This window comes from Dioscorea cayenensis, chromosome 19 (assembly GCF_009730915.1).
Source record: "Dioscorea cayenensis subsp. rotundata cultivar TDr96_F1 chromosome 19, TDr96_F1_v2_PseudoChromosome.rev07_lg8_w22 25.fasta, whole genome shotgun sequence".
Classification (NCBI taxonomy): domain Eukaryota; kingdom Viridiplantae; phylum Streptophyta; class Magnoliopsida; order Dioscoreales; family Dioscoreaceae; genus Dioscorea; species Dioscorea cayenensis.
This window is the reverse complement of record NC_052489.1, coordinates 28,542,231-28,560,152: the sequence shown is the minus strand read 5'-3', so window position 1 is coordinate 28,560,152 and position 17,922 is coordinate 28,542,231. Positions and strand designations below refer to the sequence as shown.

Sequence of the window (17,922 nt, the reverse complement as noted above, 5' to 3'; positions counted from 1 at the left end):
CACTTCTTTGATGATCTCAACGGAGCAATTCACCTTTAACCGGAATTTGTCAGTCCCCCGTCAATCCCATATCAGTCCCCTGTCAGTCCCCTGCAGTTAATAATGGTGCTTGACTATTTTGATGGGTCGGATAGGGTTCTGGTCTATGCTATTTTTCTATTAGTATTTTAGTAAAGTGTTAGTTTTGATTACTATTTGAATTAAACAAATATGTTAGATTAATTTTTTAATTTTATGTAAAGTTATGAATTTAACTATCTTTATCATGCATAATATTCTAGCATACCAGATCTACTTGTTTTTATGTTGTTGTTGATTTTCCTAATTGGGAAGCTAGATTATATATTTCAAGGGTGCTGTCATATAAGGTTTTATTATCATACTCAAATTTTCATTTTATTTTTGTGATTTTTCGTTCTTTTACTTAACATTGGCAAAAAAATTATTTTTTTCATTGATCCATTATATGTTCGCAAGTTTGTTACCATTGATCCACAAATTTCCACATATGAGATAATTCTCAAAAATCATTAGGGTGGGTGACAACTAAACACATTTTACCGACAGAGGACTAACAAGGGACTGACAGATTCCGACGAGATGTGGGATCCCTTGTTTTTTAATAGTAAAGCTTTATTGCTAACTGCAAAAAAGACATAATAAACCAAGAAATATAAAAGTTAACAATGAGTCTATTTTTTTATCTAATTTAATCTTTGCTAATCCAATTTAACTCTCATGCAACCAAATAATATGATAGCAAAGAACAAAAATTTTACCTTGTAAAATAAAGCATGGACCTGAAATGAAAAGATAATAGTCAATGAATTTAAAAACCCATTCAATTTGCCTATAATTTAAGATAAGGATATGCATCAATATAGATAGAAGGAATCTTATGGCTTCTGCAGGGGCATGTTAATACGACATAGAAGCAGCGATGGTGGCAGCATGCACTATAAAGGTCTTCCCACAACGAGGTTCAAACAAGAGGATTATTAGTTTTAGGACAACTGATCTCTTAGGCAGCTTATGCAAACTAATTATCTACAACACAAGCACATATATAAAAGAAAAAAAAAAGCAACTTGGTTATATCAAATCTAGATATTAACACAATATCTTTATGAAATGAGACTTTGAATTAAAACTAGAGATTAATATAATACCTTTCTAATAGATTTCTGAATGGTCCATAGACCACCAACATCAGGTAACCAAGCTGGTTCACATTTAAAAAAGTAAAAGTAGCCCGAGTCTCCTTGCAAATTCACTAATACTGCCACTTTGTTATATTGAAGATCACCAATCTTCCATCTCTCAAAGTAACTACCGCTTTGTGCATTGCAAATTCACTAATACTACAACTTTGTTATATTGAAGATCACCAATCTTCCATCTCTCAAAGTAACTACCGCTTTGTGCATTTGATAGAAGATTTTCAAAGTCTCTGCCACTAAATCTCTCAGTCATTAACGCCACTGCCTTAAAATCAATGCCTGCCAATCGAAGTCCAAGTTATTTAATTCACAACAATGATTACTACATCAAGTAAAAGAATGGAAAAAATCACAAAATAAAATGGATGATTACCTACCGTGAAAGAATCTTTAGAATATATAGTCTTGCTTCCAAATCAAGAAAATCTAGAACAATAGTATTTAGAAAACAACGATGTGCGGATCTAAGTAAATCTGGTCAATTGGAAGAATTCTCCGTAGACTAGTTCAACAGAGCGATCTCACCCACACCAAAATCTGTCAGTTTTCCGTCAGTCCCTTGTCAGTCCTTGTTCATGCCCATCTCTAGCGACACACATTGAGGACCTACTACCAAAATTAGTTTAGGCACTGCCGGAATTAATTTGGGTGACCACCATAAATGTATTTTTTTAGAGCTTATAATATTTTATTTTATTTGTCTGTCTCAGGCAATATCATAATTTAACCTAATTACATCTTTGTCCCATTTCCTTCTGCGGAGTTACCAGACAAGGTATGGGGAGGTTATACCTTATAAGTAGGGGCTAGCTAGGAGTGGACCAATGGGGGTCAAGCCCCCCTGTTTTTTGTTTTTTAATTAATTATATATATATAATTTATTTCAAATTAATGCATATAATATAAAAACTAATATTTTTAGTAAAAATCTTTGTGAGATTTTATTGTTTAGCTCTTTAATATTTTACAAACTGATTTATATAATTTCTTTTTTTTTGTAAGACTCTATAGTTTGATGAGTTGGCTTTTTACAAATTAGTATATATAGGCTAAAAAAATATTACAATTTAAAAAAAATTATAAAATTTTATAGTTCAACCTTTTGACATTTAATAAATTGGTTATATAGTAACAAATTATTTTTTTTTTTGTAAAATTTATTATTCAGCAACTTAATTTTCTAAAATATATGCTATTTAAATATATATATATATATATAATTTAAAAAAAATATTTGTAAAAATCTTATTTACCTCATTGGCTTTTTAGTTGTCATCTAAAATTTTTTATATTCTACTAAAATTCTTCATTATTTATGATAAAATTGGATATATTTAAAATTTGTGGGCAAACCTCAACAAAGAAAAAAAATTAACAATATAGAAATTGTAAAAGCTCTTTATTTATAATTAAAAAAATAAAAAAATATTTCTCTATAAAATATTTGCCTAGGATGTTCGTTTCGGGGAGGACCCGAGATCGAACCTTATGTCCTACACAAGGTAAGGGCATGTGGGTTGGCGTTAAGCCTTGCTCCCCACACATGCACGTCCCTAGGGTTCTGGTGCTTGTCGCCTTTCTCAATATATATATATATATATATATATATATATATATATATATATTTGCCATGATGTCAAGATTTTTCTCTAAACACAAGAAGTTAATAGAAAATTAAAGCAATGTATTAAATAATAGATATAAAAATTAATTAATTTAATAAATAGTTGTTAGCCATATAGTATAAGAATCAATATAATCTAAACTATGGGTAAAACAAAGTATAGAGAAATATAAATAATGATTAAGAGCAAAATCATGCTCATAACGCGTTTTAAGGAAAATGTAAATGATATTAATCATAATACATACTTAAAAACAATAAAAAGAAATAAAAACATGATAGAGAGCAAGTAGGATAAAAGATTTTGTTTTTAAGAATGGTGTTTGTAAAGAAAATAAGATCAGGAGTTGTGGTTAAAACAATGAATAGAAAACACAGTAACTTGAAGAATGGCGTTTGGAAAAAACAAAAAAACCTTCAAAATTGGCCAAAATTGCCTCAGCAATTAATGGTTGGTAAGACATTGGTTAAACCTAAGATCTAGCTTGCATAAATTCCTCATACTTTGATCAAAGCTTATCCGTCTAAACTTTTGGCACCGAGGGCCCCTTTGAAGCAATGTCCTTCAAAATTCTGTCCTCAACAACTAGTAGCCTCGCATTTGAGGCTAAGGGCCTTACCCTCAAAACTTAGTCGATGGTAGTAGAAGCAAGCCCTGCATTTGACAGAAGACTTTCAAGATCTCTACCACTAAATCCCTCAGTCATTAATGCCACTACTTGAAAGCAATGTCAACCAACCGTAGTTGTTCCATTTACAACAATAATTGATACGTCAAGTAAAAAAATGGAAAAAAAATCATAAAATAAAATACAAATTTAAGGATGATTATCTTACGTGAAAGAATTTTTAGAATATCCAATCTTGCTTTCAAACCTAGAAAATCCACAAAAAGAGTATTCAGAAAATAGTGATCATATGACAGGTGTGGATCAAGTAGATCTGGTCGGTTGGAAGAATTCTCTATGAAAAAAACTAAGTGAAGCTTGTTTTGCCGTAATATTGATCTCTTGGATCTCAATTCATTAAATAACTCAATTCCAAGGAGTGGTACAATGTGCAGTAACAAACAAAGCGAAAATAGTGGCACTATGTGAAACAACACTGAACGCTAGCCACTCACTCTAATAGAATACAATGAAAGGGTCAAAAACTAAAAGGAAGATGCATACTCATACTTCTAATAGTCACCCTCAATCACAACTGAAGGGTCTTTAAATTGAGATTGTCGCAAAATGAATGAAATGTTGGTTTGGGAAGAGCCTTAGTAAACATGTCTGCGAGTTGATCCTTTGAGGAACTAAAATGAACCTCTATCGCCTTTCGCACAACTTGCTCTCAAACGAAGTGAAAATCAACTTCAATATGTTTCGTTCTAGCATGGAAGATTGGATTGATAGTCAAATAGGCTACTCCAAGATTGTCGTATTGCAGCTTGGGCGCATTGTTCTGAAAAACACCAAGTTCACGCAATAAAGATTGTATCCATATCACCTTTGCTTAGCATTTGCAATTGCTTTGTACTCTAATTCCGTGCTTGAATGAGATACTATAGGTTGTTTTCTTGAATTCCATGACACAAGATTTGAGCCTAGAAAGATTGCAAACTCTCATGTAGAGCACCGATCATCTAGACATCTAGCCCAATCTGCATCTGAGAAATCATTGAGAGTTGTTGAAGAAGACTTCTGAAGCTATAGCCTCTAGTATCAATACCCTTGATGTAGCGTAGAATTATTTTCATTCCTGCCCAATGGAGATCAGTAGGATGTTGTAAAAATTGGCATACTTTACTCATTGCAAATGAAATATCTGGGCGTGGGATGGTAAGGTATTGCAATGATCCTACTGTTCTCCTGTATTGAAAAGTGTTAGTATCCGATAGTTGTACTCCTTCAGTCTTGGTCAATTTTTCTCCAATTGCCATAGGTGTAGATATTTCTTTGCATTGCTTCATATTTGTTCTTCCTAAGAGGTCTACAATATATTTTCCTTGCGACAACAAAACACCATTTTTGGTGGACTTGACTTCAATGCCTAGAAAATACTCCAATGGTCCAAGATCTTTGTCAATTGTTAGATCAATTTGTCTGATGCACTAGCAGAGGAACTCACAATAATTATGTCATCAAAATAAACAAGCATGAATATTGTGATTCCATTTTGGTTAAAAATGAACAAATATGTGTCAGACTTGGATATTGTGAACACGAGTTCCTGGATATTACAGGTTAGCCTAGAATGCCATGATTTAGGTGCATGTTTTAATCCATACAAGGCCTTTTCCAAACGGCAAACATAATTAGAAGGAAAATTAACATTCTTATACCCCAGAGGCTGCCTCATGTAGACTTCTTCTTGCAACACACAATGAAAAAATGCATTTTGTATATCAATCTGCCTCAGTATCCATCCTTTGGAGATTTTAATAGACAAAATAATCTAGATAGTTGTAGGCTTAACTACAGGACTAAGTGTCTAGATAATCAATTTCATACCTTTGCTTGAATCCTTTTGCAACAAGGAGTGCTTTGTACCTATCAATAGTACCATATGCTTTCCTTTTGAGTTTGAAGACCCATTTGCAAGCAATAATATTCATGCCTCTCCTTGGTGGTACCAACTACCAGGTTCTATTTCTGAGCAGTCCTTCAAACTTTGCATCCATTGCACTTTTCCATTGAGGATTTTGCATAGCTTAAATATGAGTAGTTGGTTCAGCTACTGTTGAGAATGCTCTCCTATTTGTCGGATATTGAATAGTGGCATCATTGAACTTCCTTGACTTTCGAATGTGTTTTGTAGTCTTGTTTTCATTGGTTGATGATCAACAACATGTTGTTGACTAGTGGCTCCGTCTTGAGCATCTGTAGACTCAGAATACAAAGGAACATTGTTGGTCATAGGGTTAGTATTGTAATTACTTAACTGAATTTCATCCCTTGCTAGGCTAGGAGGAATAGATGTTGTTGCTGAATCTTTATCGATATGAGGAAGTTTAGAGGTAACTAGAGGAAGAAGGACAGTGGAGTGCGAATGATTGGGAACAGAGTGTGGGACATTTTGAGAGGACTTTTGAAAAGGAAACACTTGCTCATCAAACACCACATCACGAGAAATGTAGTCATGGGTCATTACTGCCTTGTGCGGGACTGCCACGACCATTAGGAAATCATCCTCCTTGTCCAAGGTTTGTTGGACTCCTGCTAACATTGTTTGATGTTGCTACCTAATTGCAAATAAAGACATAATCAACCAAGAAATATAAAAGTTAACAACAAGTATTTTTCCTTATCTAATTTAATCTTTGCCAATCCAATTTATCTCTAATGCAGTCAAATCATATGATAGCAAAGAACAAAAATTGCCACTAAATTCAATATACAATAGCCAAATGGTTTAAAAAGGTCGTTAGTAACTGGGGCAGATCCCCCTGAATGGCAAAAGAATCAAGATCATAAAAAAAAAAAGAATGGAAGGTGCTAAGCCAATTGCCTTGGAAAATAAAACATGGACCTGAAATGAAAAGATAACAGTCAATGAATTTAAAAACACATTCAACTTGCCTATAATCTAAGATAAGGATATGTATCAATATAGATAGAAGGAATCTTCTTACGACTTTCACAAGGGCATGATTACACTCTTTTACAAACTCCGCTCCTCCGACATAGATAAACGGCATAGAAGCAGCAGCAACGGCAACATGAGCTTTGAAGGTCATCCCACAACCTGGAGGTCCACACAAGAGGATATTTAGTCTTTGGAAACCTGATCTCATAGGCAGCTTATGCACTAATTATCTACCACACAAGCAAATATCAAAAAACAATTTGGTTATATGAAATCTCAACATTAACATAATATCTTTATGAAATGAGACTTTGAATAGAGATTAATAGAATACCTTTCTAATATACTTCCGAGTTCTCCAGAGACCACCAACATCAGGAAACCAAGCTGGTTCACATTTCAGGAAGTAAAGGTACCTCGAGTCTTTAGAAATATTAACTGATATTGCCACTTTTTTGTTATTAAAGATCACCCATCTTCCATCTTTCAACACATGAGCGACATAATGCCCACAATGAGTGCAGGTACCTATATGGCTAACAATAGCCAATAGGTTGTATGCTATATAACAAAGATGTTGAATTAATATAATCATAGCTAATTATCTTATTGTAGAGAATGTAAATGAATTATTTAAGGAATTCACAAAATTAATTATACTTAGGAAACATAACAAATTAGCAATGCGGTTGAAGAATGATAACCCAATCATTACATTTTTGCAATTAGAAAAACTCGAACAAAGCAATTTCAATGGTAGTAGCCTCATAAGGATGTAATCTTTGAATGGCTTTCAATTTGGCTGGAATAAACAACCAAAGATTCAACTAAGAAGGATCCTAGTCTTTACAGAAATGATCTTTGATAGTCAAAAGAAGATTAATTTATCTTTTTATGCAGGGAGAGCATAGCACCTATTTTTCTATGGTATAGTCCCCGATGTTCTCAATAAGAGAAAACCAGCAACTAAGTAATTTCAATGTTTAATTAACACCAAAATTTTGCCATTATGCAATAAAGAAGATGAAAGGCGCTATCTATTTGCGACCATGATTGATGTATAAAATGAGTTTTGAAGCAGATGAACTAACTACCAGTTCTGTTAAGTTCTCCTAGATCTACAACCATTGATGTGCTTGATGTAGTTTCTGTTGGCGCTTGGTAGGTCTCTTCTGGGTGCGTTGATATCCATGTTGGGAAGCACGGGGTCTCAAACACACAACGGACAAATCTTGGCAATCAACACTATTCACCTCTCAAGGATCAGTGACAATCAAATCACCACAATTTCATTCAAACACCAATGTACAAATTTTCAGGATGAAGAATCCTTGGGGGAAAACTCTTGACTACAAAGAGAAACCATAAAGACCTAGATTATTCAAGTTGTATGAGAAGTAGCTACAATGTTCTTCTTCTCCCTTAAGCTACAAACTAGCTTAATCTGGCAAATTGATGCATACAAGCAATAACATGCCTCTCTTGAGCAATGAAAAACACACAACAAGAAGAAAATCAACTTGCCCTGGCTAACTTCCCACCATCTTGCAAGCCCTAGTTTAGGTTTACAAGAATGAAGAAGAAAGAGCACAAATGTACCTTCTCTTCTTCTTCTTAGAGCTCTCAAGCTCAGATCCAAAACTCTAGAATGCCTCCAAGCCTTTTCCTTTGATGGATCTTGAAGATCTAGCCCGCAACCCTCTTCTCCTTTTTTTTTCCCTCTCAAAACTCTCCAAGAATGCACTATAGATTAAAGAGAGGATGAAGAGTTAATTAAGTATTTTGGAATGCTATAGTATCCATACGGGTTCCATACGGGCCGTATTCTAGCCGCATGACTTTTCCAGAAACTTGAGGGTTTCTTGCAACCTGCTACAATAATTTGCTGTAGTATCTGCTATAGTGCAAGACCCGTGGGCCCGGGACCCGACAACCGCCACGACAACTCGAAGAGGGATATTCTACCACTCTACCCTTGAGTCACCATTAGGCTAACACCAACCCTGGAATCAACAACACTGAACCAAAAAACACTTACATAGGAAGATATACAAGACCAAAGGTCCATCTAACATGCAGAGGAAACAACAATATCAAAACCTAATAATGGAATTCAAAAAGGATGCTGAGCATAAATATCACAAGGTTTCAACAAAAATAAACAACATACAAAACCTATACATTGAGTGGCAAATACATTAGTGGATCCATGTTCTTATAAAATGCTACATGTTCAATAAGAAACATACATAATACAAGAAATAACAAGATAAGGAGAATAATGCCTAACACTCCGCTGCACAACCATTCTACTGCCTGTTAGAGCATGGAAATGAGGAAGGGGGGTGGATAACCTAAGTCACTCAGTGAATGGGTTAACATAGTTCTAACAAAATAACCAAATAAACCAAAGAATTTTCTTAAACAACATCTCGCACTAAAACCTGGATTCTAACATTTTGCAAAAGTATGGATAAACACAAGATACAAGAATCAAATCAATAAACTTCATAAAAGACCCATTTTTGATCAAGTAAGAGTTATAACAATGTAGAATCCACGGACTTATATAAATCAAATTTTAATAATCATGATAAGGTAAACTCATTATTGAAACAATGATTCAAAATATAAACAAGAGCTAAAAAGGATGATTGCATGAAATGAAAGTTTTCTCAAGTAAGAAAAATTCAACTCAAAGAAATGAGCAATGGCCTAAAAACACTCTCTAACTTAACCTCTATAGTGACTTAGTCAAGAGTCGTCAAAGTGTTCATAACTTTAGACGTTGGCCCATAGAGAACCCGTGTGGTGACTAGTGATTCTCGATGTGCATCCATTTAGGATTCTACGCAACCTAAATTGGACAATAAACTTAGGTTTTCAGGCCACCTCAACAGGTTGGTAGTGAAGACCGCCTACTATAATAGGGCAGGGCTCCGCCCGATCACAATTAATACATGTGGAAGCTTAATAATGCAATATATGTATAACAAACATGTAGTCCAGATCCTAGATACCATCCCCAAACTTGGGATGAAAATTAATTCCACAAGTCTCAATGGTAAAAGCTCAAAAATAAGTAAATATGCTCACAAAGATCATTTTAATTTCCCAAGGCATAAAACAATAATGGCATAATACATTTGATCAACCAATCAAGAGTTTTCCAAATAAAAATCAAAGCTGGAAAGTTCCATCCAAATCAATCAACACATCGAATTAAATACGATAAAACCATGACATGATCATCAATCAAACAAAGATGCCATTTAAATCAAATTCTACTAAAATGTGCATCAACATAAACCCACTTGCCCTTAGGCCATTTAGACTTCCAGCGCGCTAATCTTCCGCAGATTCATTTCCTCAAGCTAAGATCTCACTATCTAGCCAAATAACCAACGTAAACAACAAGAATTCAAATAAGTCAACCACAACCAATGAAACCCTAGGTTTCACTAATTGACGAACAACCCTAAATCAACTCTAAGGTTGGCTCAAAACTAGCTACCAAGGTTCTCAAGCAATTTCTAAGGATTTCAACTTCACTCCAAACCAAAGAATTCAAAGAAACAGCAAAGTTTAACTGGTGTTACAGTAACGCTACAGTAACAAAGAACCCTAACAAGCCAAGGATGAAGAACTCAACCATTCAAAGGATTAGAACAATGAATTTCAAGCAATGCAAACTCTCCAAACAATTCTCGACAAGAAACACAAGAATTAGACTAACAAAGAAACCCCTAAATCAAATTTTCCAAGAACACATGGGAGGGAAGGAAGAAGAGCTCTTATCTCAAGAAATCTAAGGAGAAGAGTGAATCCAAAGCTCTAATTTTGCAAGAATAAGGGTTAGCATCCTTGCTTCTTGCTCCAAAGGAAGCATAAGGGAGAGGAGGAAGAAAGGAGAAGAAAAGAGTAAAAGGGTCAGGGTTTACGATGACTCAGAGAGCCTTAAAATTGAGGCTGAAAAACCAAAGCACGGGCGTGCTTTACCCCGTGCACAGCTACAACAACACCACTACAGTAACAGTGCTACAATAAAGAGCACATCTGGACTTCGCCAAGAAAGCATGAGCGTGCTTCACCTTGTGCAAATCTCTAGAATTCCAAAAAAACACTCAGCACAAGCAATGGCCTCCGAGCAGGGTCGTGCTCTCTGAAGCATGGGCGTACTTCAAGGCGTGCTTATTATAGGTTGGCCAATTTCACTTCAAAATTAAGCCAAACACTCTCTAATAAAAAGCATGGGCATAAACACATCCTAAGCATATGTGTGCTTATTTTTTAAGACCGAAAAACCTTGAAAAGACTACTTTTTACCCATGAACTCCCCAACTTAACTAAACATTATAGAAAACACTCAAAAAAGGCGTCAGAGACAAAGGGAAAAGGTCACTTATACTACAATAAGTGCTATAGTACTCTCTTTATCCATTTGCTCTCGGGAAACCTAATGTGATCTGCAAGGGCACAAAAGAATATTTTACACATAGGAGACATGTTGTGGAAAGGCTGGACAAAATTGATTGGATCTTTCTGTCCTTTTACCTAAATTAGGAGCAAATCTTTAGGAGCATATTATGTTTTTTTATCCTTTCCTACTATATTTTCCTTTATGAAACTCTTCTCCACCTCATCCAAGTAGAGCCTAAACAGTAAATTGCAAACCATTGTAAAGCATTTGCGATTCACAATTTAAGATTTAGGGGTTTAAGGAGGAAGTTTTTAGTTTATACAATCAAATGTTTAGATTTAGGATTTAGATAATAAAAAACTAAATTTTTTTTTAAACAACATAGATGTTGATATGGATTGGCATCCATGTCATTTGGGAAAGTTTTTTTTGTAAATCTATTATGTACAAATATTATTATTCTATTACTATAGGAGTAGTTTAATGGGTAAAAATTAATGGATTGATGAGGCCATGATACTATAACAATTAGATATGCTTTAAGTTTTTTCAGTTTTTATAACATTTAGTTGATTTAAATTTTAAAATTGTTAATTTTAAATGACTTTTTTAAAGCACAGATTAAAAAAAAAAAGTTGATTTTATCAATTAAATTAACATTAACAAGATATGATGTACATGTTCAAGGTTTAAATTGTGAGATTTTTGGGAGATATTAAATTATAAAAAATAGTTAGAAATTAATTACTATTACTAAAATCATAAATGGGAATAATATTATAAAAATCTTGTGGTGTAACCTCTCTCTTCAGTGTATCGCACATATATAACTCGGATAGTACTTAAAAAAAACATAATTAGCAAAAATTTCATACTAATTTATTAATAGGCATTTTTTTTTTATAATTTGACTCATATTACGAGAACAATTTTAAATCCGTGAGATTTGGAGTTTATTTAATATTTACAATAAATTTCTCTGGTGTTTATTTTAAAATTTAATTTATTGGATATAATATATATATATATAAATATATATGATTAATTTCAGCGCTATAAATAGAGCAGGTTTTTGCCTTTGGGTAGCTTTCTGTTCGCCCTCGGTTGGGGTTGGGGTTGGGGTTGGGGTAAGGGTTAAGGTGGAGGGTTGGTTTTTTTCCATCTTAACTTGGCGGAACCAGCACCTCTACTCCAACTGCATCATGATCGATTCCCTCCCCAACGCCGCCAAATCCGGGGTATTACCTGAAGGGTCTGGGGTTAGGGCATCGGCGGATTACGACTTAGAAGAGCCTGTAAAAGCTGATGATGTCTCGGATTCCTTCTTGGTCGGCAATACTGTTTCCAAGCTGATGAAATTGACAGTAACATCTGAGTCTCTGGTAATCGGTTGGCTTCCTCATATTTTCTTGAATTTTGTTTGGTTGGGTGAAATCGTGATAATTTATTTTGTTGATGATTTTTTTTCATGCATATTTAGTGTTCTTTTAAAGATGTGATATTAACTTACTGTAATGCTATATATGGTTCTTTAATTAGGTGCCTGATGTAAAATGGGAAGATGTTGGTGGACTTGAGGATGTCAAGAAAGCACTTTTAGAGGCAATCCAAGTAAGACCATTATTTTTATTTATTTCATGAAGTTTTTCTTTTTCTTTTTCTGAATATCAATTCATTTTTAAATCACAAGGACTTGTAGGTCAGCAATTTCATTAGCAAGACCAGTCAGCTTGTGAGGCACAATCTGTATTATGCTAAGTTCTTTGTGCATGCTCTCAAATAATAAATCAGAACTCGCTTATAGATTATTTTATTTTATTTTATTTATTATTATATTTTGGGCATCGATTATTTATTTGAGCAATTAATCATTGCAATTATTTAGCCATAACAGAAGGTTAGATTTATCATGGTAGCAATAGCATCTTGGAAAAGACACATGATTTGATTTCCTTCCAATGTACGTGTATGTTGTGGTATTGTGTATTTGTGGTAGTTTGTTTACGTTGTAAAATAATAATAATAATAATAATAATAACAAAAGAAAGAAAGAAAAGAGGTTGGACTTCTGTGTTTATCTTCCTTATCTTCCTGTATTATGTTTATATTATTCAAACTGTTACTGCAGTTGCCTCTCCTCCACAAGGATCAGTTTTCAACTGGGTTGCAGAAACGCTCAGGTGTTCTTCTCTATGGTCCTCCTGGAACAGGGAAGGTCAGTGTCATGCACAAAATTTTTAGGCAGCTGCTGCTGCTGCTGCTGCTGCTGCTTCTTTTTCTCTTTGCTCATTATCTCTCTATGAGATTTGCAGACATTGTTGGCAAATGCTGTAGCTGGTGAGTGTTCATTGAATTTGCTTACTGTGAACTGGTCAGAATTGATTGATAGGGTCTCTGGAGAATCAGAAAAAAATGTCCGTGCCATTTTTCAGAAGGTATAAATTTCTGTAATACTTCCTGTGTTGATTTTAACTATTTGATAGTCTTCCTTTTGTTTCAGTTATATGCTAACATCTGTTTCACTTCCTGCAGGCTAGGTCATTGCGCCCCTGTGTTATTTTCTTTGATTATCTTGATTTTCTTGCTCGTCGTCGTAGTGATAGGAATGCCTCTGGAGATTCTGATGGTCTGGCTTGTGAGATGAATAAAGTGTTCACTCAGGTAACTGTTCCTCCCTTTTTGGTTGGTTGCTTTTCCTATTTGCTGTAATATATTATATAATGTTAGACATCATATTGTGTTTTGTATGTGTTCCTTATCGTCTCTTGTGTATTTCTTTCAGGTGCTTGCAGAGATTGATGCCTTACATGTCTCCACTGAGGTTCCCTGCGTAATTTGACTTCCTGTTACAATTGTGTATTTATGGATTTTAATGTCTGATCACTTTTTCTTTTCGGTTGGCATTTTTCCAGGATATATTTATTATTGGAGCAAGCAACATGCCAGATTTCATTGACCCTGCATTTCTGTGTCCCGGCCGTTTCGACAAACTGATATATGTTGGTGTAAATCCAGATGCATCTTTCCGTGAAAGGTCAGTTCATATTTCATTTGACTCCTTTCTGTTTGTAATTTGTATATTATGAACTCTGGCAAAGTGACATAGCATGCTTCACTTGTGATGCCAACTAATAACAATTCTTTCCTCGAGTACCTAATTGTCCTTTGTTTGTAACTCTTGCCTCAGATGGATCTTTGTGAATCTCTATTTAAATACTTCTTGAGCAATTTAAGTGGTGTTATTTATGTTGGAATTTTCTATTGCTCACAGCGTTCTCAGAGTAGTCACACGCGGAATTAACCTGCATGAAAGCGTGTCTCTGCTTTCTGTGGCTGAGCAATGCCCACCATATTTCACTGGTTGGTGCGTGAGTGGATTATGTGAAACTGCTTGGGATTTTGCAGCAATGCGCCAGGTGGTAGTTTTTTTAATTCGATAAAATAATTAATATTTTAGCATACCATCTTATGTGCCCTTTTTAGAACATTGTAAGATTGTGAAACCCTCACATTTGCTGCACCAGTTGATCATGCATCTCTATTACATTCATGCTTCATATTCCTCTATTCTGTATTTTTATTTTTTACAACAAGCTGCCATATATATATATATATATATATATATACTAGGGGGCTTGTCGAGGGAATGATGATTCTTTGAGTGTCGATGAAGATGCAGTTATTGTTGAGATGGATGATTTTATGGAGGTATGTACATGAAGCTGGATTGATGAAAATATTAAACTGGGTTTAAATGCTCCTCATATTGACAAAATGTATCTGTTTGTATTGCTCAGGCATGTGTGTATTTGTTTTCTGGCAATTCATGTTTTCACCCTGTGTTGGCAGGCCTTGGAATTGGTTAAGTAGGAACGTCTAATGGATCACTTTGAAGGAGCTTGTACAAATTAAGTGAACCGGCATCAAATTTTGTCTCACCCGTCTCAATCCGATTGGACAGCATCCTTGTTTTCGTGCCATATCCAAATAACTGAATAATTATTTTCAAAGCAATTAGACCAGTGAACCCCTCTCTTCTTTAGTCCGTTCTTCAGTTTTTTTTCCCTTAATTTTTTATTTGAGTTTTTATTTTTCTTAGTTGTTTCATTTGTGAGGTGTTTTTTTATTTTTTTGTAAGAATAGATAAACCGCTAATAAGGACACAAAACATGTGATTACAAAAAAGAAAAATCAAAATAGAAACACAAAGCAGGAAAACCAGGGTAAATACAGGATGTTACTTGTCAAGCGTTTTTTCTTTAATACACAAATAATTTACAAGTGTTGCTCTCTAACATTATAATTTAAAAATATTTTATATATAACCACTTATATAAAAGAAAAATGGTAAGTGTGGGGTTAACTCTTTTACATAAAAATGATCGCGTTATATATATAATTATTGATATTTAAAAGAAACTGAATATATTATCCTAGGTTGATTATTCAATATATCGCCCGCAAATGCTATAACAACTAACAATTATGTACTTAATTCTCCATATTTAGCAATTTGATTCTATAATCATCAAATGGATAATGATCTCTTTGCGAAATACGTAAAATGCTATAACAACTAATAATTATGTAATATATATATATTTTTTTTATGAGAATGGATAAATTATAAATTTTATTAAAAAAAATATAAAAGGGTAAAAAGATTAAAAAAAAAGCACCAAAAAAAATTATATATATGAATTATTAAATATTAAAAATTTAAAGTTCATAAGGAAAATCCCAACCAAACACTTGTCTTGTATGATAAAATATATATTAGTCAAACTATTGGTCCTTCACTAAAGATTCATAATTTAGTGCTAAAGTCTCATTGTGAAAAAAAGGTGAGAAACATTTAAAAAATCTCATAGTTCAAGTGTTGTTGAAAGCAAAAGCAAAAGTAATAGTTCCTCGGTTCCCCAATATGCATGGGTTTGAACTTGCCACACTATTCCTCATCTTTGGATAATCCCTCTAACTTCTCTTAAAAAATAAAAAATAAACTATTGGTTCTTCAATTTAAACTTCTAAATCAATATTTAATTTGGGCTACCCATGCATCTCAAAATTCTGAACAAGATTCATTTGTTTGATTCATCTGATTCACTTATACCAAATTTAAGGAGTTTTTTTAAATTAATTTAACAATCCTAATTAATTATTAGGACTCTTTCTAATACAATGTCTCTGACAAAGCCAGAAGCATTTGTGCAAAAGAAAAAAAGTCACTTGGCCTATCAAAGTAGAGAAGAGAATTGAAAAGAAAATAAAAACAAAATCCTTGATTAAGGAAATTTTTTATCAACACTTAAGAGCTTGTTATTTATTATCTTCTCATCAAGCCCTAATCCAAATTTTTTGTTCTGCTATATTAATTTGTTTTAAAATAGTTTATTTTGATTGTTATCTTGTTCAACTTTTTTTAAATGATATGGATTTAATATAGCTCAAAAAATAAATTTTTACATTTGAAACTTTTTAATTTTTAAATTAAGAAAAATATAAGTGATTATATATATATATAAACTACTTCTATTTATATATATATATATATATATAAGATAAAAGGACAAAAGAGTATTTATATAATAACATTTATAAACAAGTCAAAATATTGTACTTTTTCAAAACACTTAGTTAATGGCTCCCTGAAAGTATCAAAGACATCTACATGCATGCTTATTAAGAGTATTGGACTTTTTTTAACCAAATTTAACTATTGATATTTAATTATTGGTAAGAGTTAAGATTGAAAGATTTATAATTCAAACATATATATAAAACAGAGGTTTTTTTGTTTTTTTACTTTTACCTAGGGGGTAGTGAGTTTTTTTGTTGTTCCTGGTCAGCTGTTTGGCCAGGGGTGTGTTTGGCCATTTGTTTATGGCTACCTATTTTGTATCCACCTCTAGTAGACTGTTTTTTCGTTTTTTGTGGTTTTGTCTGTACGTTTGGGTTGCCTGGGGGTGTTTCTGTTTTTTTTCCTTTCTAATGCATGTGGTTTATCCACCTTTTAAAAAACTTTTACCTAGGCCCAAGCTTTCTATTTTTAAACTTTTTAGACTATGGAAATATCAAATGAAAGTTATTGTTAATTCTCTTATGAGTCAATTCACCACCAATATATCGTATGATATTAAAAAAAAGAAAGACATATTACAACTTTTTTCAAAAAAATAATAAAAACAAGAATAAAAACAAGAAGAGAAAAGTAAAATAAATAAATAAAAATAAAGACAATGAAAAAAATTTAGATTTAACTAAGATATATTATTAAGAATTTTAGCTAAACTTAACTATTTAAATCTTATTATTGATTGCATTCACAGTCCCCTCAGGAGTTGCAGATACAGCAAAAACATCTGGCCACAAATCAATTGGGGCTCGTCCTCCCAACCAGCTATCTAGCCAGAAGAGAGTGGACTTACCATCATGAATAATGTGAGTCAAACATTTCCTAAAGGCTGGTAGGCAGTTTAAGATACCTCCCCAAAAGTAAGATTTAGGTTTAGACTGAATATTGAAGAGGTTCCAGTGTTGGTGATGCTGGTAGAAGTATGTGAATTTAGTCACACTCGCAACACACCAATTTGAATCAGTAATAATCTTCCACCACCACTTACCCAGTAAGGCTAGATTAAATTCCACGATGTTTAGCACACCCCAACCTCCAAATTCGCGAGGTCTACAAATACGTTTCCAATTGACCAGTCTACAACCGGCTTTGTCAATATCAGGTCCCTTCCACAAGAAGTCACGGCGAATACGATCAATAGCTTTAACTACCCAAGCGGGAAGTTTGTAAATGGACATCCAATAAGTGGGAATGGAGGTGAGAACAGTGTTCAATAGAGTAAGTCTACCTCCGAGGGACAGCATCCTAGAGTTCCAAGAAAACAATCTTGAACGAATCCTAGAGATAAGGCATTCCCAGTCCTGGTGATTGGGGCGCCTGCCTGAGATAGGGATACCCAGGTAGGTCAGAGGAAGTAATCTTGCAGAACAGTTTAAGGTGCTCGAGAGTGACTGGTCCGGAAGAAGTCCAATTTGAGTTGAAAAAAGGCAAGTTTTGTGGAAATTAATAG

The 17,922-nt window shown here is 33.7% G+C and overlaps 1 protein-coding gene across 3 annotated transcripts; it reads left to right on the top strand.

The window, feature by feature from the left end:
* Positions 1 to 11,944: 11,944 nt before the first annotated feature.
* LOC120283381 (peroxisome biogenesis protein 6-like) lies at positions 11,945 to 14,935 on the top strand. 3 transcript variants are annotated; one of them, XM_039290053.1, is made up of 10 exons: positions 11,945 to 12,219; positions 12,377 to 12,448; positions 12,966 to 13,052; positions 13,150 to 13,272; positions 13,370 to 13,498; positions 13,620 to 13,658; positions 13,750 to 13,871; positions 14,109 to 14,201; positions 14,468 to 14,545; positions 14,687 to 14,935. In XM_039290053.1, the coding sequence occupies exons 1-9, from the start codon at positions 12,040 to 12,042 to the stop codon at positions 14,496 to 14,498; spliced, it is 876 nt and encodes a 291-aa protein (XP_039145987.1). In that variant the 5' UTR covers positions 11,945 to 12,039; the 3' UTR covers positions 14,499 to 14,545; positions 14,687 to 14,935. The 3 variants fall into 3 exon arrangements, with proteins under 3 accessions (XP_039145987.1, XP_039145986.1, XP_039145985.1); XM_039290052.1 differs by having other exon boundaries at positions 14,109 to 14,253; XM_039290051.1 differs by having other exon boundaries at positions 14,109 to 14,256.
* The last annotated feature ends 2,987 nt before the right edge of the window (positions 14,936 to 17,922 follow it).